At 37.6% G+C, this 22,128-nt stretch overlaps 1 protein-coding gene across 1 annotated transcript in view; it reads right to left on the bottom strand.

The window, feature by feature from the left end:
* Window positions 1-732: 732 nt before the first annotated feature.
* Window positions 733-22,128, bottom strand: part of LOC111727747 (rho GTPase-activating protein 7-like) — a 123,276-nt gene continuing 101,880 nt past the window's right edge. The window contains exons 3-5 of the mRNA XM_023517794.1: window positions 11,871-12,020; window positions 4,509-4,649; window positions 733-813 (exon numbers count right to left, since the gene is read on the bottom strand). Of these exons, the coding sequence (XP_023373562.1) occupies window positions 733-813; window positions 4,509-4,649; window positions 11,871-12,020 (372 nt within the window). The remainder of the gene's footprint in view (window positions 814-4,508; window positions 4,650-11,870; window positions 12,021-22,128) is intronic.

Below are 22,128 nucleotides of genomic sequence, written 5' to 3'. Positions count from 1 at the left end.
TGCACACAAGTCTACAAATATATGTATATAAAATCTGACGTATATACATATATGATGCATGCATGCACATATACATACATATAAACATATGCTAAAATTTGTGGTGGAAAGATGATCTGGAAAATGAAGTTAGCAGCATGTAACCTACACCAGGCTTTGATGAACCAACCATTGCTCTTCAGTGTCTAGTAAAACTCTTCTTGTGCACTTTGAGTACTCAACCATCAGCAGTATTTTGCTTCTGATGTCATAACATCTCACGCCAACTTATGCCAGTCCTGAAGCCCAGTGCAGGGCAGTGTTTGATGCATTGAAGACTGCACGCTATTTCCTTACACGGTCTCAACAATGTTCTCAGTTACTCTACAAAGTAGAGCACTAGACTCTCCTCTTTTCTCCAGTTTATTATTTTACAAGTAAAACAGTTATTTTCCTTATGATTTGGGGCTTGGAATCTTTCTCCATAAACGTATGATTAATAGTGATTTAATGAACATCTACAGTTACAAGTATCATTATAAAAAATGACCTTGGAGGTTTCAGTGTCTAGTTTTAAAGTCGTCCAGGTAACTAACAACCCCATATCAATTAATAAAGGAGCAAGTCAAGCTGCTGAAGATGCTAAAGATGCAGTGATATCAATACATGGCTCTGCAGTGAATGAAAAGCACTTTATTTTTTTGGCCAGGGCTGGGTTTGAACCCACCACCTGTGGCATATGGGGCTGGCACCCTACTCCTTTGAGCCACAGGAGCCGCCCTGAATTAAAAGCATGTTATATGAAGTGATAAAGCTCTCAGGTTGAGGATGAGTCTAGCATGAAAAACATTATGAGAGTGTTTCAAAGGAACAAAACAGAATTTAGGAGAGACATTGATGAGCTCCAAAGCAATAGCCTCTTTTTAGTTTTTTTTTTTTTTTTCCTAATGTGTTTTTTGGCAGTGGCTGGTCTCTCTTTAACTCTTTCATTCTTGTGCATGATATAGCTCAGAAATCTATTTAATGATCAATTTCCAGCATGATGTATACATAGAATTAGAGCAAAACCTGAAGAGTCCTCCCTAGTCCCATTCTAACAACTATAAAAGAAAAAATCTTACTAGAAATAGGTGCTCACAAACACAGAAATCTTACACAAAAGGAAAAGCCACATATTTGTGATAGTTACTGTAGTCACTGATACAAATAGATTTTTATAGCAGCAAATCAAATGTAACATTAAATAATTGCAAACTAAAAGCAGACATGTGACATTATGGAACAGAGGGTTGGTTCAGGATAGGTGAGAGTTCTTAGAATTTCATATTTCTACTTAATATAAAAATTGAAATTTTTGTTTGTAGTGATAAGAATAACTCCCTAGAGCAGCGGTTCTCAACCTGTAGGTCGAGACCCCTTGGTAACAATGTAAATACATCGCGGCCTTAGGAAGGTAGAGAACCACTGCTGTAGGGTTTTCTCTCTTTTGACAAATTATCAAGATTGCCATTACATGTCATCTATTCTGTAAGGCCCAAATTGTGGGGGAAAGTAGCTGTTTACTCTCTGATAGATACGATTCTTCATTCTAATATCCCAACCATAAAATTGATCCATATGTCAAGAATTATTCTCAAACTGTAGTGAAAAGAGTATAACCCAAAGATTAGCAATATACATAACAAGAAAGAAGCAAAGGCAAGATACAAATTAAAACAATCCTTTCCCCCAAAACAAAGCCTATTTTTCAAGCTACTCTTCTAATTGACAATTTTCTTTAAGAAATTACCTAAAAGTCAGTTGTCTTGGACAACTGAGTATTTCTTTCTGGATATGTTTCATGGCCTGCTAGAGAATTTTACAAAATTAGTTCAGTAGTTGGAAAAGTTGTACATCCAGTTGTCTAAACTTACCTATGGTATTGGTAAGGATTGTAATGTAGTGTTTACTTATCTTGGAGTGGAATATTATGTTTGGAGACTGAACCAACTACATAACGTTTCTCACTGCTCACTGAACAACTGGGTACTATTCACATCCAGTTTTCTTCCAAGTTAACACATTTTCAGTAAATATTTGATTCTGGGTGCATACAAATATTTTTTTCTGTTTAATAAAGTGATTTAAGTATTTCTTAGTGGTGATTCTGGGTTGAATAGTTTGGTCAGTTGATATGGAGAAATGCGGAAAATTTAAACAAAGAATCTGTCATTCTCCTGGAATGAAGTTCTGAGAAAACTGATGAGTTTATGTTTCTCATCACAAAATTTTATCAAATTTGGTTACCATAAAAAGTAAGTGCATACCTCTGTGTAACAGTATCAGCCACATTTATAGACAAGAGGATGGTGAAGAAAGACTAAGTACCATGCACACAGTAGGGTTGTGTATATTGTTAGAAATTCTCAGGTGCTCACACACTGAAATATATATGTTTATTGGGGATAAGAAATGGACCCATAGGTAATTAATTACCCTGGAGTAAAGCATGAATGTGGAATCAATGTCAGTAGGAAAAGGACTGCTCCGTAGGATCATAGTAGGTGCTTTAAAAAGTGATTTCAAAGTGTTATAAAAGGCAACATTTCATCGATTCTCAAAACCTTCATGTTAGAACTGTTGAGAGGGTTTTCTTTAAAACAATATTTTTCCTAAATAAGAATATGGTAAAATGACACATCAGCTTTCATATTTTCATTTTGCATTTTAATCTTACTTAAAGGTTAAATCTTACTTAAAATACAAAATGAATGAAATGCATTGAAAATGCAGTGAAAAAGAAGAGCAATGTCCCATCACATTCTGTCTGTGGACACACAACATTGTTGACCCTGTTTCTTTCATTTACCTCCAAACAGCACTATACAGATTCTTGCTGGTTTCCTCATTCCCAGTATGCACAGTCCTGCCACGGTCTGCACAGCATTTCCTTGCATTTAACTGTTGACAGGCTTACTTCCCTTTGTCAGAAGGTAAGCTGCTTTAAAGATGGAGTATGCATTTCCTACCTTGCCAAGCCTTTTTCACCTAGAATACTGCATTGCATACAGTATCAGGGGTCCTCAAAATTTTTAAACAGGGGGCAAGTTCGCTGTCCCTCAGAGCGTTGGAGGGTCAGACTGCAGGCCCTGGGACGAGTCGGCTGCTAAGCAGGACAGGCAGCAGTGCCCCCCACCCCCACCCCGCGGCGGCAGGCCAGATAAATGTCCTCAGCGGGCTGCATGTGGCCCATGGGCCATAGTTTGAGGATGCCTGCAGTAGATGCTCAATGTTTATTCTATCACAAGTGCTCTAGATATAAATAACAGGGGATTTAATTTCTATATAAATATTAAAGTCGAGCATTATCTGCTATTGAAATGATCTATTTTCATTCTTTTTGCAATTGCAGGAAATGGACCATGTTTTAAATTCAGAATGTTGTCTTTTGAGTCCTATTTTGGAAATGCCTTTTATTTTAAAGGCAGTCAAACAAGCAATCCAATCTTACTTCTCTGTGTTAAGCTAACATGGGCATTTAGAAAAAGTAATCCACACTGTGATTTTCACTAAACTAAGAAAGGTTATTTTGGAGCTACTGGGACTTCAGATATTTGAAGTAGTAATTACTTCCTCCATAAATGTTACCTTGTAGGGTCAAATACTCCTTTTCCTGTTGCAGTTCAACTTTTGACTTAAAGGAAAATGTCTCTCATTCACAATTTACTATGCTGCTTTATTTCATGTGGTATTTCTCTTTTTAATTTGCTTTGGTAGCATTGTAAATTCTTTGAAGCATCATCATCATAATGACAGTAACTTACATTTGTTTAGTACTTATTCTGTGCCAAATATTTCATTAACCACTTTTCATATGTTATGTTATTTGATATCCACAGAAATTTATGCTGTGGGTGATTTTATTTCTCTGTTCCCACTCTTTAGCTGTCTATCATGTATCTATCGGTCTAAAATCTATTTCTATCATATCTCTCACTGTCTGTCTGTCATCATCATCCATCATCTATTTGTCTTCAAAGCTTAGAGAGACAATTTTCTGACTGGTTTCTACAGCAGGGACTATCCTTATGCCCTTTCTCTTCCTTTGCCCTGGTTTCCCCTGTGCTGGCCCTTTCGTGGTGCTCAGATCTCTGATTGAACATCCCTATCTTAGATAGAGAAGTGTTGGTTGACCCTTGAGGCCAAAGCAGTGTGGTCAGAGTAATAGTCAAGGGAAGACATCTCCAGACTTAGTGCACCTGTTTCTCAATAGCTCTGAATAGCCACTAACAAAACTGAATTACCATGTTTTGAATAGTTGTGGACCCATGACCTACTGTAGTGAAGTACTCGTGTTACCATTTATAAAACAAAGAAACAAACAAACAAAAAAAAACCCCAAAACATTTCTGGAGTTGTATAAAATCAAGTAAATTAATTACTATCAAGTTACTGTATCTCAGGCTCTGGAGAATTTCTTTGCTTTTGAGTGGATGAGACAGCCACTCTTAGCTGATAATCATTCACACTTGTTGTCATTTAGAACTTACCATAGCTTTGGGTTTGGTTCCAGAACTGGCTGCTGGGGTGGAAGATGGTAGGTCAGTGGACTCGGTGTTAGAAGACAGATTTACTTGTGTCTGATTTGCTAGAATGGTTTCTGCTCCACTTTCAGATCCTGATTCCAGATCCTATGAAAAACAAATGCATTGGTATGAAGGATGTGTGAGTGGCGCCCTTTCCCTCCCTCTGGCAATTTTCCATGTGATCTTTCTCCCAGCATACACTGATACTACAAAGAGTTGTTGACAATTGACAATGATGTGTTACCCATAATTGTATACTATTTTGTAATAACAATGGTACTCTTCAGAAATTCTGCAAATGCTTGAGAAAGAGGTAGCATACTACTTACAGCTTAGTACTACATTCTTTAACAGCTTAGAGTGAACTGGGAGGTTCAATGGTGGGAGGTAGCTGCAGGAAGAGGTAGAAGCAGGTAAACACACCTTCCTCACCGTGACCTTGAGGAACTCACTCAACACACCTCAGGGAACAAAGTGCTGCTAAGACGTCTTCACAGAAACATTATGGATGTCGAATAAGAAGGTTCTCATTTCTTCTCACCTCAATCTCTTCCCTGTTCCCATTTGACCTCCCTGCTGACCCTACTACAATGACCTAGAATCGTTTAGCTCACATGTATGTCTATTAATGAAACTCTCTGGGGGCAAGAGTTAAGCTTTGCCATGTGTGATTCAATTCCTTCATTTGAAAATGGGCATCATAATCATATGCACTCAAAGAGTTTTATAAAGATTAAGGGAAATATATGCAAAGTGCCATGGAATTGCCACACCTAATTTTTGTTAAATGTTATCCATTTATATAGATATTGCCACTATTAATGTTATTATGTCCTCTTAGTAACTGCTACACAACATGATGTCAAGACATGTCTGTTGAGTGGATGCAATTATTTGGTAACCATTGTAAAGGTTGTGCATTGAATTAATCAAATTCTCTCTTTAAGTTATAGGTGACCTGACTGCACAGAGCACAGGTGGGAGTGGGGCTGATGCAGAGGGAGGGGAGCAAAGGCACACATCACACTATGCTTTTAACTTGAGAAAATCATGAGTTAAATCTCTCGCTATATCTCTACATCTCAGCTTTACCATGATCCATATGGTCAAAATATCACCTGTGCTGCCACCCAGCTCTCTGGCCTTGTCCTTTGCCAGTCTCTTGTTTATTACTCTCTAGTCACATTGGCTCTTTGTCAGTTCTTCTATTATGCCAACCTGGTTTCTACAGCAGGGACAATGCCCCATGCCCTTTCTCATTCTTTGCTCTGGTTTCCTCTGTGTGGGCCTTTCCATGTCACTCAGATCTCAGCTTGAACATCCTATCTTAGAGAAGCATTGGTTGTCTCTTCAAGCCAAAGTTGTTTTCTCATTTTTCCTTTCATTCCCTGTTTTAAATCCTATTACTTTGTTCATTTACCTATAATATTTATGTATTATCTATCTATCTGTCATCTATCTATCTACCTATCTCTATCATCTAATTGTCTATCAATCTACCTACTACCTATCCACCTATTCAGTCACCTCTTTTTATAATCCTTGCCTGTCTCTCTTTATTAGAATCTATGCATCACAAAATCAGGGACTTCACCTGTATTTTTTACTGACATATCCCAAGATCTTAGAATAAATAGTGTCTGGTGTATAAAAGATGATCATTAAACATAGTTAAATAAAAGAACAACTAGACTGACTGACAAATATTAATATCTCTTTTTTCTTGGTTGTCACAATAGAAGTAGTTATATCTTCTGTTATGAAACAATATACTATCAAGAGCATTGAAACTACATTTTCTTTAATTGGAAGTGTACAAAGGACACACAAAACAAAAAATACTACACTCTTTAAATGTGTGTGTGTGTGCATGAATGAATTACGTAACTGAAACTTTTCTGATGTCGGGAGTGATTTTATATCAGTGCATCTATTACTTTTGCATAGAAAACACTAATAATATTATACCTTAAGAAAAATATGACTCATTAAAATTTCAAATTGAATCAACATTTCACAGATGGTCATAATTACCAGGTAATTCATAAGCACTGAATGCACAGTCATAAGTAACAAATAATTTATAAGCTTTTATGTGTATCCAAAATCTTTTGCATTAATTTTGCCTTTCTGTTTGTGAATTGGGTAAATAATAGAGTAATTTTTCATCTGGTAGCTGTGCAATGCTTCCAAGGTTGAACAATTAATTTTTTAAAAAATCTACCATTTATTGTGTTTTTACCCTACACACCACTTTCTTAAATACTCTATGCGTCCCTGCTGTACTGTGCTTCCAACTATGCCCAGCAGTGAGAAAGTAAAGATCTCAGAGGAACGCTTAGTGTGGGAGGAAACCCAGTGGGGTATGGGCCATGGCAGAGGAGCTTATGCAGTTCAATTGTGACACAAAAGAACGTGCATCTTGTGATCACTGGATATTCAGAGCTGGAGATCACAAAAAAGGTCTCACTGGTGACCTTCCTTATGGAGAAGGCAACAGAATCCATGGTAATTCCTAGGGAACATATTCACAGTCAAACAGTAGAGAGGATTAAGTATAGAATCTGGATATAAGATTTAAGAGGCAAGGGCCTGGAAGATGAAAGGGAAGAAAGAAGAGGAGCCAGAACCAAGGAAGGAGTGAAAGTGAGGGAGGAGAGGACACTCTACCATACCGATTCTCAACCTCTGGGTCGTGACCCACAGGAACTGTATTAAAGGGCCACAGCAGTAGGAAGGTTGAGAACCACTGCTCTACCAGCTGAGGACCATGCAGGTGCGACTAGATTAGCCAGATAGGAGAAGGGGGTGGAGAAACAACAGGCTGCTACCCAAGGATTAAATCAAGGAAGAAATAGGAGGGGAAGAGGAAACTGAAGCCTTGCTCAGAAAGAAAAGGGAAATACGTGGAACAAGGTTCAGGGAAGCTTTTTGGTTTTGTTTTTAATTGTCTGCAATGAAAAGGAGTAATCTCTCCTCCCCATCCCTCCCTCTTCTCCCTCTATGCTAACACAGCAGGCTTAAACAATGGAAAGTTATTTAATAGGCACGTGGTAGTGCTGGAGAGTATGAAGCATGTACATGCCAAAGAGAAAAAGGATGGGAACCAATAGAAAGAGAGCAGTGGGATTTGACCGCCAGAGAAGATGAAAAATTTGTGGAGCAGGGGGTGGGAGAGAACGGAAATGAATGCGGAGGTCAGCTTTAGATGGCAGGTGCCACATTTCTTTGATTGATGGAGGAAGAAAGAAAGAAGTAAAGGGGCACCTACAGGTCTTGGTGGGTGTGTTGCTGGGAAGTCTGTGGATAGTTTTCATCTTCTATGTGAAGAGGAACACACAGATGATAAGAAATGAGGATGCTAAGAGATAAGCCCAAGGAGTGGGTAGAGGTTTGAGGAGAATGGCAACATTTTGTAATCGCTGCCTAGGGATATAGGAGAAGCTTCAGGGGAGATGGGAGTGTTCTGTAGAACAGTGCTGGAAGTCCAGTTGAAGGTAGTGAAGTGATTCTGGCCTATAGTTTTTTAAGCTTTCCTACAGCATAGATGAAATCTCCCAGAGGATTTTCAATATCCTCTTCATTACATGTTGACTCAAAAACAACTGGAAACTCAAACTTCGGAAATACTTTGCTGTTAGGAAGAAAATATCCTGACTGATGACAAGGGAATTCTGGTTGTGAAAACACTACCTATCTCATTTAGAAGGGAAATTTGCATCCTGGATGGTCGGCAATACATGTTTAGTGGAATGAGCATGTGTTCTGGAGGCTGATAGATTTGGAAGTAAATCTTACCAGCTGTGTGACCTTCAGTAAATTACTCATCCTCTCTGAAGCTCAGCTTTCACATTTTAAAGTTGTCAAGAGGAAAAATAAAGTAACATACATAAAGGTTAACACTCACTTATGCCTTCATCCCCACCCCTGTTCATTTCATAGGACAGGCTTTCCTACTCAGCTCTAGCAAAAGGGTGCACTGTGGGTGAAAATAAAGCCACACAAGAAAATAAATCAAACGGATCTTGGGCTGTTGGTGGTGGATCCAGCAACGTACAGTCAACTTTTAAGGCTCTATGTAGGAAAACTCCTTTAAATCTTTACCCTTACTTTTATTTCAATATGTTATTTTCATGTTCAAATTGTTCTTAAAGACTATGTTATTCTTTATACCCTTCATTAGATGTAGGACTCATTCTGGCATTTTCTCATAAATACAGTAGAAGCTCTGTAAGTTGACCACCCAAGAGACAGTAACAAACTGGTCAACATACAGAGGGGGTCAACATAAGGAAGTAGGTCTACTGTGCTGATATGTGGACATGTGGTACATGTCTGGTCTATGGAAATTAGGTCAACTTAAGGAGGTGCTCAATGTAGGGAGGTAGTCAACTACAGAGGTTGTATTGTATTCTCAAATTTTGCAGGGGGACACTGTCTAGTGTTTGCTTTGTCCTTCCTGCTAAACTACAAATTCACAATCGAGTTTGAGGGTGGGGCAGAGGCAGTTTGCCCTCTGAATCTGGGAGAGTACTCCTTGGTGGATGATCAAGATCATAATTATGCCATTATAATCCTCTTATTCAATAGGACAATTATCAAAAGGAGTGGAAAAATGCCTGTAGAAAAAAATTTGATGATTAAAGAAATGTTAAAATGAGCTTTAAATAACAAGGAACAGAAAGAAGGAACAAGAGATGGCCTAGAAAAATACCAAGATCAAAAAGGAGTTTTGAGCGTTGTCAGATCCGTCTTACTCATCTTCAGCCTGGTGCTTTGAGTGAGTTAGGACAGTACAGAGGGGAGGGGAAGAGAAGTAACAGTTACTCAATATGCACTTTGAGCTATATTTGTGCAATACATCTTAATGTTCTTTCATTTCTTTCTCCTTACAAGCCATTAATCAGGAAATAATATATTTATTTTTTATGTGAACCTGAACTTGAGAAATTAGATAATTTTCTTATGTTCCCAGATAGTCAGTTATAATGCTGGCCTTTGAACCCAGATCTCAGACTCCGAAGTTCTTAATGTTTCCACTGTATTATTTTGCTATTTCAAATATATCTCTATTTACAGAACCAACAATAGTGGTGATGTTTTGTGAGTTAGTTGACAGTTTCAATGGAGGGCAGACAATGTCAATGGAGACAAATCCTAAAGTCATCCCTTATGTCAGCTTCTGTTTAGGTTTTGCCTTTGGCCTTCAACAAAGCACCACATCTCGCAGGTAAGGGGTGTCTTCCCTGCTGAGATGGAAATGACAGTAGGGACCCGTGTTTAGCAGAAATGTGAGCTGTAGATTAAGTCTAAATCTATAGAGATTAAGGAAAGTTGAACATAAGGGGAAGAGAGGGGAGATTTAAAAGAAACAAGATCAATAATTCATACCATAAATCTTCTAAAGAAAAGAATGTATCCCATTAATGGCAAAGAAGTACTAAACGGTACCTCCTGTTGAAAAATGTGATTACTCTTGGCTTTGAAAGCATCGATGAAAATGAGTGTGAAACTTCTATACACTCTGCCTTCAAGATATTACTTCAATCATGTTTCCTGTGTTTGGATGCCTGTTCTACTTGCTAAAACTACCGAACGTGTAAGATGCCATGGCAGCACCAGGGATTTGGGGACGACTCACTGTAAAGAAGGTATTTGAAATGAATCCTGAAGGGTAAGAAAAAATTATCCAGAAGGTTACAAACAAAAAGAAAATTTTCATTTATACTGGATTTCTAGGTTGATGTCTTTAGTGTCATATTTATTTGTTCTTAATTAATTATTGTATTTTGCTTAAGCTATCAGATTCCCATTATAATTGGCTAGAGAATGGGGGTAGGGTGTAGTAGTTAAATGGCATGGTTTTGGATTAAAACGAGCTGGGTTTACATGCCAACTCTGGCACACGCAATAACTGAGCTAGTCTATGCCTTTTACTCATCTGAAAAAAATGCTATGAAGAACATTTTTTCCTAACACATGAATGAATGTGTTAACTTATGTAGTACACTTAGAATAGTACCTACTTTATACTAAAGTTATTTATAATTATAGTCTCTTCATTTACTTTGAAATATTCTGCCCCATGGTCAGAATGATTTTTGAATCACTTTAGAATCAACAGTCATATTACCCTAACCAAAGACATTGATATAATATAGTTCTATTTCAGCAGGGACACAAATTTACATAAATGATTTTCCACTTACTTGCTCTCAGGTTAATATAAATTTATTGACTGAAAATTTTGTACAATATAAGTAGTAGATGAATTAAAAAGGGATTCATGGCTTAATTATAAGTAAACTCTACCATCACATTTGCTAAATCTGTACAAACTAAGCCATTTAATATGAGGCTAATATTAAATATGTCAAGTGTACAGTCAATCCTAGAATCTATGCCTTTCAAATTTTGAGTGTGCGACTCTCAGAGGAGTGTCTGTCTCACTATCAAATTGCTCCACAGTTGAATAAAATTCTGAGCTCTGTCCTAACTATTGTATTTCACTGATTGAATTTTAGAGTGTTCTCAAGTTAATCTCACCTAAGTTCTTTCTTAGGCTTGGCACCTATAGCTCAACGGGTAGGGTGCTGGCCACATATACTGAGGCTGGTGGGTTTGAACTGGGCTTGGGCCAGCTAAAACAACAATGACAACTACAACAACAACAATAAAAAAAATAGCCAGGTGTTGTCGCAGGCGCCTGTATGCCAAGTTACTTGGGAGGCTGAGGCAAGAAAATCACTGAAGCCCAAGAGTCTGAGGTTGCTGTGAGCTGTGATGCCATGGCACTGTATCCAGAACAACAGCTTGAGACTCTGTCTCAAAAAAAATTCTTTCTTAGAGTATGCTGGTTTAGTTCAGTGAACATCCATGTCCACCTATCCACCCTCACAGTCATCCATCTATTCATCCACCCTTGTAGCAAATATATGAGGTGTAGTAGTGTCTTCTACACACAGTGTAAATTTGTGGAACACTGAAAGTAAATTACTAAACAAGGTATTCATGATACTTGATAATGGACTTTACATCATATCAGAGAAGACTGACAAGTAAGGAAGAGTTCGCCATTAGCAAGGATCATTTCCCAAGATCACCGCTCTTCCTCTTTCATGATAATCTTTCTTTTGCATCACACATCACTCATTTCTTTACAGAATTTCTGCATGAAATGTAGAAGTATCTGAGTGATCTTTGAGGGCTCTATGAGGGTCAAATATTGGTGGATGCCATTAAGAATGATGTCCCATTTACAAGAGGGACTGTGCAGAGCAGAGCTATGATTCTCAGGGGCACAGAAGTAGAAAGTGGGAAGCTCACGGGAACATGGCGCCGCAGGTTGGTGGGTGTGCTTGATGGGGAGGAGCTGGCACTGAGAGCATTCTCGATGTCCTGATCGAGCTGGTCCAGTTTCATAATCAGCAGCACCATGGAGTCCAGCCGCGCCCGATCTCGATCTTCCCTTATTTCCTGAGGAACAGAACATGTTGTTACTGCATCTGAAAGGCCATTTCTTGGAAAGAATAAAAAGTTCCCTGTTCTTCAGTGTGACAAAGGGGACACTGGATAATAGGCAGTCTTTTACTCAAGGGGAAGAGAAGTTCTATTCTGCATCATCAATGGGCTCTTCATTGAGGAGATACTGACCTGGTGCCAAGAAAACATTTGACATGAATATTAAATATATATTTCACAAAGAAATGTGCAGTGACAAAGAAATACAACAGCAGTGACTAGCGCTATATATTTACTGTTTTCCAATTAATTATCCTGGAGAAAATTTATTACATTACTCTTCTTTTCTTCAGAGTACAAAGGAATGATTTGTGACATACTAATAATTGTTTGTGGTTAGACATTTAAAATGCTTGTGAGAGAATATTTTTGGAAGAATCTTCTGGAATATAGTACAAAAAGATGGGAAAGAAAGGAAGTGAGGGACGTTTTCAGTTCATGCAGGGGACAGGTTTCCTTGCATGGGGGGCATTGATCCATTGCTGCTTCAAGCTGTGTCCTTGCCAGTGTTTCCTGCTTCGAGTTTCTTTCTCTTTGAAATACTTTTACAAAAAGCTTCCACACAATAACGGTTTCATAAACTATCATATTTACTTAGTCTCAATTCTGTACAATGCAGACATACACTTATGGACGTACTCGTGCTTGCAGAGTAGCGAATGCTTCTTATTAAACATCTAGAGTTACATGATCGTGACTCCACTATTCTTGGGTTCAAATCAAGTCAGTTAGTACGAGGAATCTTCAAAACTCCCTGTCTTGGGCAAGGTATCAGGATTGGTTATGGCATTGAGTGGAAGACAACAACAACAGCTACGCAAAAAAACAGGGAAAGCGCAGTTAGATGCTGCAGACCCAAAAATGTAATGAGGGTTGTCATGGAGTCAGGGAAGGCCTTTTTGAGGGAAGCCATCATTTTTGATTCACATTGCCATCTTCCCATCTGTCTATTTACTGGGGCGAAATTAGCTTTCAAAGAACCTCAACGAGGAAAATCTTTGTTGACAAAAGCCTGAGATTAGCCATAGAAGGGTAGCAGGTTAGGGGCTTGACTTTGGTGATGGTTATTCACGGGATGAAAGTGATGACTGTGAGTCAGACCAGTTATTTATCTATTTAATTTTTGGAAACATTTCTTTTGATTCTTCTAAGTCCCTCAACCACCATCAAAAGACATCTCCCAAAGAACAGGGACTAGGGAAAGTTTTTAGATTTAATCTATTTCTACTGTGCTCTCTATCTTTTTTTTTTTTTTTTTTTTTTGCAGTTTTTGGCCAGGGCTGGGTTTGAAACTACTACCTCCAGCATATGGGGCCAGTGACCTACTCCTTTAAGCCACAGGCGCCGCCCCCTCTCTATGTCTTAAACAGCTAGAGCAGATTGTTTAGTATTACAGAGGCATTGTCTTTCAGATGTGAATAATTGGTTTGTCAGATGAAGTTGATCAGGGAGCCAATTAATTAAGCTAACACTGGGTAAATTATTCAAGTGAGCTGAATTTATGATTGGTTTAACAGAGTTATGCAATTGAAGAGCTAGTCCTATTTTGACAAGGTTACTTTGGAGAATAAGAATTGTTTTGAGATATACTAATTCCTTTGGGATACTATGCCATTGTTATGACTCCATTTCCCCCTCAATGTCTAAAATATTTAATGAGGTTCTGACGGAGTATTACAAATGTTTGTCACCATGAAGTATTATTGTACTTAAAAGGGTCCCTGATATTTGGAACAGACCTGATCCTTGGGGTACACTGTATTGCTCGATACTATAGAACTTTGTTACTTTCAAAGAGTGTTATTTACAGTAAAATATTGCTTATAGCTTAAGATAGAGTCCCAGAAATATTTGAGATTATTAGGTTAACGGTCTTCTAAATATTCTAGAAAATGGAAAAATTCTACTGATTATTAACTAAATCCCTTTAATTACTCTTTCAATAGATTTGGTTATATGATTTTCTTTACTTTTTTTTTTTTTTTGCAGTTTTTGGCCCGGGCTGGGTTTGAACCCGCCACCTCCAGGCATACAGGGCCAGCGCCCTACTCCTTTGAGCCACAGGCGCCACCCTGGTTATATGATTTCCTTTAGTTTTAAAGCAAAGCTGTGCTTGGCAAGATGATATTCCTTGCATCTCAATATATGTGTGACTGTTTTTTCGTTTCTCAGTTATAACAGCCTTAAGGACAGAGACTAGACTTCTGCCTGGCAGACATAGAGTCAAGTTATATACAGTACATATAATGTATTTTTAGGAATAAAATAATAACAATGAAATCAATAGGACCTGGTGAAACAATACCTCCCAAGTCAAGTTATATACAGTCCATGTAATGTATTTTATTTCCAGGAATAAAATAATAACAATGAAATCAATAGGAGCTGGTGAAACAATACCTCCCAAAGCCTTAGAAACATATCTTGATTTTTTTTAATATCTTGATATTTTTTAGCTACTGAGTTAATGTTGCATACAGCAGTATATTCTGCAGCTATCCTAGACAGACCAGCAGTAGTCTCAGACACGATTTATTTTTGAATTAACTGGATGCTGAGACTGTGCTCTCAAAACATTTCAAATCCATGGGCTGAGTATCAAATTATTTCAAATGATCTGCCAAGAGGAATAAAACCAAACAATCGTGCTGTATGATATTTCTTTAGAGAAATGAGCTTAATTCTCTTCCCCCTCCTTCTTGGATGCTTTTTAAACTTACCGCCCAGTACATTCTGGCTGAAATGTCAAGGAGACAGACCTGTGTTACACATTCATAAAACTTCACAAAGTTGAGTGACTACAAATCGGATGTTTTGGATCAATATTATTTCCCTTGTTTTTAAAGCCTATGTATTAATATTTCACAAAGTTCTGACCTTTCATATGTTGATGGCTAAACTCCAGCATATAGTTCATGCCTGAAAACAGAGCAGTGGATCTGGAGATTTTGGCTGGGCTGGCTTCTACAGTGGACTTAAAACAACAATATCAACAAAAACAAACTTGTCACTGTAGTCCATGAAGAGGAAACTGCCCACTAATGATGTTACTATTTCAGTATCTTAACCTCTGCCAGTCAAGACCAAGGTGTTACTGTCTCCTCCGTTCCATCTGCCCATCTGTCACTATTGTTCCAGGCTAAGCTCTAGTAAAGAGACTGAATATCCCTCAGGGAACAACACAGTTAAGAGCCCTGTTTTCCTCAATACTATAGTCAACTGTGTGAGGATGGCTGGTGAAAGTCAACAAATTCATAAGACAGTTTCAAATGCAAACAGTGTAAGAAAAAAATAAGTAGGCTAATGAGATCTATCCTAACTGCTTTTTATAGCCTGGCCAGAGAAGAGCTTTCAGCAAAAGTGAAAGTTAAACCATATTGGTGGGGGATGAGATGGAGGAGATGAGAAAGGGGTAAAGACAGAAAGATAGGATCAGAAAAAAGATTAAAGATGTTTAAAGGGAAAATGAGAGGGAGAGGGAGCTCATAGTAGTCCAAAGTGAGGCTGGCGCCTTCCCTTAACATTGGGGTTGATTTTTTTGGTTTTTATTGTAGTGGCTTCTTTCTTTCCCTTCCTTGTCCTACCCTTTATTTATGGTAGTAGAATTCTTTAAAATTAACTATAATGAACGCATTTTAATATTTATATTTCTTATTAAGTTAAAACACTTCTTTAAGTTACTCAATATATCTCTTGGATACTTCAACTAGTGCCTAAGAGTTGAGAAATACAGATGTGCAAGCGAGATGGCAGCTACCACAACACAGGCAGGGCGGCCTCACCAGAAACTGACAGTCGCCAGAACCAGGAAGAAAAGAAAAGAAGATATTCAAGACTGCAGTTATCGGATCCAGTGCCCTGATTTTGCAGATGAGGAAATTGAACTTCAGGGAGTTTTCAACATCCAGGTCACTCCTTTGGTAAAGCCTAGAGGAGAGCCTGGCTCTTCCCATTCCCTGCCCTTCTATCTTTCCAGTCTTCCACCGTGGTTTCCTTCCATGGGTGACATTTTACATTTCTTGCCCACTTGGGCATCATGTATTCTGTCCTCAGTTCCTGCAACCTGGTTTCCACTCCTGCTGACATGGGGAAGCCATGTTGGTGAAGAACATGAGGGCCACAACCACTATCGTGAGGAACCCCTGAGTCGCCTGGACCAGTTCTTTAAACTTTTATTTCACACCCTTTCAAGACATGTTTATGGGCCACCTGCTGTTTTCCCAGGAAGCCACTGATTCATATTTGCATAGCTGTCGTCTTTAGAAAGTAACAATGTCAAATCCTGCCTTCCTCTAACTTCCCAGATTCTCCCTCAGAACCAGACAGAATCAGCAATCTCTGTTCCATGAAGCAGATTTTCTAATATTGGAACTATGCTGTTCCCATTCTCTTCTTGTTCTAGGTGAATTATTCTCAATTCTCTTAATTTTTTTTTCATAAGACATGTTTTCAAATCCTCATTAGCTCGGTTTACACTTCTCTGGATGTGGCTTAATTCTGTCAATGACTCAGATAATGGCTGGGGCCCAGAATTAAATGCATTACTCTCCATGTTCGCTGATCAGGGCAGAGTAGACAATACTTCCCCGTGGTCTGTACACACTCTTGGGTGAAGCCTGAGAATCTACTGCCTGTTTAGAACATGAACAGGATATTCTAATGGGAGAGCTACAATCTGCTTTTTTTTAATGAGGAAAAAGGATTTAGTTGACTGTGAGCTGAACTTGAGTCAACAGTGTGTGTGATATATTTCTCTTTTCCCTGATATGCGTCTGTGTCGTGCTAAGAACAGAAACATCCTGTTGCCTTGAGACTGCAACCAGCTGTTGTCGAAGTATAGATAATACATGTAGCTGCTGTGGGAAAACATGTGCAGTTTATCCCCTTCAGACACAGGTCAGTAGATAGGAGGCAAATTAGGAGAGGGATTTCAATTCACTTTGACTCGTCAAAACACTACTATGGCCAAGTAACATAATGGTCACCTGGAAATCGGAAAGATGTTCTTTATTTACTCTGAAGAGCTATTGAGTTCCTGGGCAGTGAAGTTTCTTTGATTGCTGGGGCATCTGGGGAAAAGAAACAGGGTTTCCAGAGAGTCACTCTTTTCAGCAAGCCTCAGCATTGCTAAGGCTTAACCAACAGTCGCCTCCACTACCCTGCTTTCCTTCCATCAGGGAAAGATAATTCCAACACTCCTCTTTCTGCAAATGCTTTTAACTGAACAACACAAAAACACATCACACTACACAACATAGTGGTGAAGAGGTGCAAGTTACTGGACATTGTACAGACTAGAGAAATGCAAAGTCCAGAAAAGAGAGTGCTTCCCCTAGAGACACACGAGTTCGGTATTTCTATTGGCAGAATTTGAAAGAGAACAAAAAAATTCAGTAAAATACCCAGATGCTCCCGGGTGGAGCATATAGTGGGTGCTTGGTTCCCCAAATATAGCATTGCCTCAGTGCTCTGGTTGTCAATGAGCTGTGGCATCATATAATAAATAAAAAGCTAGACCAGGAATAGAACTAACACTTCCTGATCCTTAATTCAAGGTTCTGGCCCTGACACTGTCTTCAATGCCATACGCATCTTACCAGCTATTCTGGGCTGCTAATTCTCCTGGCTTAGCTATGAAAGAAAGGGACCTTTTAGCAAAGGCTTGGCTCAGCTTCCTCTTGAAGCATTTGATCTGCAGCCAGCTGGACTAGTATAAAATCTCACATTAGTGTTATACATTTCATTTGACAATAAATTTCTCATTCTAGACTTTCCTTTCTTAAAATAATATCCTGTTTTAAAAAGCAGAAATCTTTTTTTTTTTTCCTAAGGAGCAGTGAAGATTTTCATCTGATTTGACAGCCAGAAGCTAAAGATAACGTAATTATCCTATGCCAGAATTTCTAGGCAAGTTAAATAAGTCACTCTTAATTGTTATCATGCTGTGTTTCAACATGAAACTTACGTAGACGGGGAGGAAATAAACAACTATCTCCTATTTGCCAGTTATAGTCTGTTTAACCCCAAATTCTTGTTATATTATCTTATGCTTATTTTACTTAAATTAATTCTTAATAATATGTGCTAATTCCATTATAATATTAGGTGGAAGTAAAGGATAGGTAATATTGTTATTTAAAACTGCTACAAGGAATCTTTTAACTGACATGTAATCATTGATGATCATATCATGGCTTGATTTAAATGTTTATATGCTCTCTTAATAATCTGCTTCCACTTATAAGGCGTGGTGAAGAAAATTGGGTTATCTTTTGCTAAATTTTTAAACTCTAGCTTTCAAATGGAACATTCATTAGCTGCAACTTTTGTAAATTGCCTAAATAGTTTTAAAGGACATCTACGCAGCTGGTCCACAGGTCTGCTCAGAAGTGGTAGGTGTGAACTTGCGGGAGAAATGAGTGGGTAGCAATTCCTCTCTCTCCCAGGGAAATCTGAGGATAACTTCCTCCATGTACTTCAAAGGCTCATTTGGAGACTAGGCTATAATTTCTACCTAAATATAATAATTTGATAAGCATTCTGAAATGAATCTTCATTTTATGTGCTAAAGGTGAAGACTGACACTCAGCCCATTAAATACTCCAATGAGCACAGTGTTATCCTTTGAGCTGATTATTTGGTCTGCGCCATCATTCCTGTATGATATCTGCAAATAACTCCGGGGTTTTGTTGTTGTTGTTGTTTTATTTTTTAAGAACTCTCAGCAACTATTCACTTTGGCTCAGGTTTTAAAGAAGATAAGACATTTCTTAGATTGAAAACATGAGACAAACATATTTAACATTACAATTGTATACACATTTTAGGAATATTATGACAATATTTCTTTTGCCATGAACAATGTAAGTAAAAATTTATTTCTTTTTCCTAAAAATAAGTCACTCTGTACCGTCCTGAGTCCTGACTAATTTTCTAGTATCACTCTCATCACTGCCTCTGACCCTGAGTCCAACCATTCCTCAATATTTTTGGTTATGAATTTTACCACTGTTAGCTTCCTTAGTATTTTTACAGTTGCATTGTAATTTTTTATATGTAAGTACTACCAAATAATAATAATAATAATCTCCTATGCAAATAATAATCTCCTATGTTTCGAACACATCTTACATTACAGAATTAACAAAATAAGCTTCCTTATGCTGTCTGGTGTAATCTCGTGCACACCATACTAGGTTTAGGAAATGCTGCAGGTAGAGACCTGCTTTTGACTTCTTAAATATACCACGTCCTCCTTCATTGGCAACTAGCATTGCCAGATTTCAAGATAAAATTATAGGATGTCCAATACTTGAATAACAGATAAACACAAAATTTTTTTTTTACTATAAATATTTCCAGGTATTGCACAGGAAAAGATGCATTGAATGTACTGATACGAAAACCCTTTTGTTGTTCATCTGAAGCTAAAATGTAACCAGGCATCCTGTATTTTATCTGGCAACTCTATTTTCGATCTGTGCATTATAATAACGTTTCCTTGGCTCAGCACCCTTCTCTGTGCCTGGGTATATCACAGGAACCTTCAGTTTCATGTGCAAAGTGAAACTAATACAGAAGTTTTTCACAGACTTGTTTCCTTGCACGAAGTAAGCAGTAATTTACTCTCAAGTTGGGTTTTACAACTTTAGTGAATGGAAATTTTCTTTTCTCAGTATTTTATTTCATGTGACGATCCTAAGCAAATTGAAGAGTTGCCTTTTTGGTTTTTCTTTAGCAACAAAATGCGAAAAGTACACCTGGATGCTCTTGGGATGTGATCTCTTCAGAATTTCGTATTTACTTAAATTGCAAATGTTTTGCACTGAATCTTCCATGAGTAAGTGCAGAATAAATATTTTGTCATCTATTTTCTTGTTACTATCATGTGAGATGTGTCTATGGATTTTTTTTTTTTTTACACTAATGAAGAGTCTTTGCATTGAAAAAATATGGGAAATTCTGTGGCTCAATTCTCTCTCTCTCTTTCTTTTTTTTTTTTCTGATGAGAGAATTACTCCAGGAGGCATAAGACTTTCCTACGGCTACACCCTTAGTTAATGGCATCTTGGAAAGTCCATGACTCCTGACTCAGTAGTTCACTTTTTTTTCTTATTGCCCAAGTAGCATTGACACTTTTAGGTCTATAAGGTACTTCCTTTAACTCTACATGTGGCCCCAAATAATATATTCTCCACATAAATCTAAATGCATTTATTTAGAGATCTGGTTTGAATACATGTGGATTAAAAAAAACAACAGACTTAGTTCTCTATGTCTGGCATCTCCTCATTGTCACTAATCTACATATCAAAAAGATAAAATCATATCACTGATGATTTGTTCTTATCTTTCTCCCGCTTTTCCTCTATTCTTTCCTTCTGTCTGTCAGTCAGGAACTCTATCAGGACTTCTCAAGTATATATATTTTAATTTTTGGGGATTCATTGAAGGTATAAGAAACAGGTTACATTGATTGCATTTGTTAAGTAAAATCCCTCTTACAATTGTGTCTTGCCCCCCAAAGGTGTGTCGCACACCAAGACCTCACCCAAGACTTCTCAAATATTAGTAGTACATTAGGATCACCTACTGCAAAAGCAGTCCTGAGAGGAAAATTTATTGCATTAGATGCCTACATTCAAAAAACTGAAAGACAATGCATCAACAATCTCACAATCCATCTTATGGAATTAGAAAAAGAAGAACAACATAATTCTAATCTTAGCAGAAGAAAAGAAATAACCAAAATTAAATCAGGGATTAATGAAATTGAAAACAGAAAAATCATTCCGAAAATTAATGAAACAAAAAGTTGATTCATTGAAAAAATAAATAAAATAGATAAACCTTTGGCCAGGCTATATAGAAACAAGAAAGTAAAATCTTTAGTAACTGCAATCAGAAACAATAATGGGGAAATAACAACAGATGCCACAGAGATACAAGAGATCATCTCTGAATACCACAAGAAATACTATGCCCAGAAATTTGACAATGTGAAGGAAATGGACCAATACTTGGAATGACAACCTTTCCTTAGACTTAACCAATAAGAAATAGAGTTCCTGAACAGATCAATTTTAAGCACTGAGGCCAAACAAACTATAAAAAAATCTCCCAACAAAAAAATTCCCTGGTCCAGATGGCTTCACACCAGAATTCTATAAAACCATCAAAGAAGAGCTTATACCTATACTGCAGAAATTATTCCAAAATATTAAGGAGGAAGGAATCTTCCTCAACATGTTCTTTGAAGCAACCATAATCATGATACCAAAACCGGGAAAAGGTCCAACTAAGAAGGAGAACTTAGAACAATCTCACTATAAATATAGAAGCAAAGATTATCAATAAAATCTTAGCTAATAGGTTACAGCTTCTCATTAAAAAGGTCATACATCATGATCTATTAGGTTTCATCCCAGGGATGCAAGGCTGGTTTAACATAAGCAAGTCCATAAACGTAATTAATCATATCAACAGAAGCAAAAAATGGCCATATGATTCTTTCAATAGATTCAGAAAAAGAATTCAATAAAATTCAGCATTCTTTTCTAATTAGAACACTGATGAATATAGTATAGGTGGCACATTTCTTAAACTGATTGAAGCCATCTTTGACAAACCCCCAGCTAATATTATACTGAACAGAGTAAAACTCAAAGCTTCTCTACCTAGAACTGGAACCAGACAATGTTGTCCTCTATTGCCTCTACTATTCAACATAGTGCTGGAAGTTCTAGCAACAGTATCAGGCAAGAGAAGGAAATTAAGGGCATACAAATGGGGGAAGAGGAGGTCGAACTCTTGCTGTTTGTCAATGATATGATCTTATACTTAGAGAACCCCAAAGTCTCAACCACAAGACTCCTGGAAGTGATCAAAAAATATAGTAAGTTCTCAGGATATAAAATAAATGTCCACAAATCAATAGCCTTTGTATATGCCAATAATAGCCAATATGAGAAGCTAATCAAGGACACAATTCCCTTCATAGTAGCTTCAAAGAAAATGAAATGCCTAACAAAAGAGGTAAAGGACCTCTATAACAAAAAATTAC

Source organism: Otolemur garnettii, unplaced genomic scaffold (genome assembly GCF_000181295.1).
Source record: "Otolemur garnettii isolate 467f Iridium unplaced genomic scaffold, OtoGar3 scaffold00121, whole genome shotgun sequence".
NCBI classification, from domain to species: Eukaryota; Metazoa; Chordata; class Mammalia; order Primates; family Galagidae; genus Otolemur; species Otolemur garnettii.
This window is presented reverse-complemented; position numbering and strand designations above follow the sequence as displayed.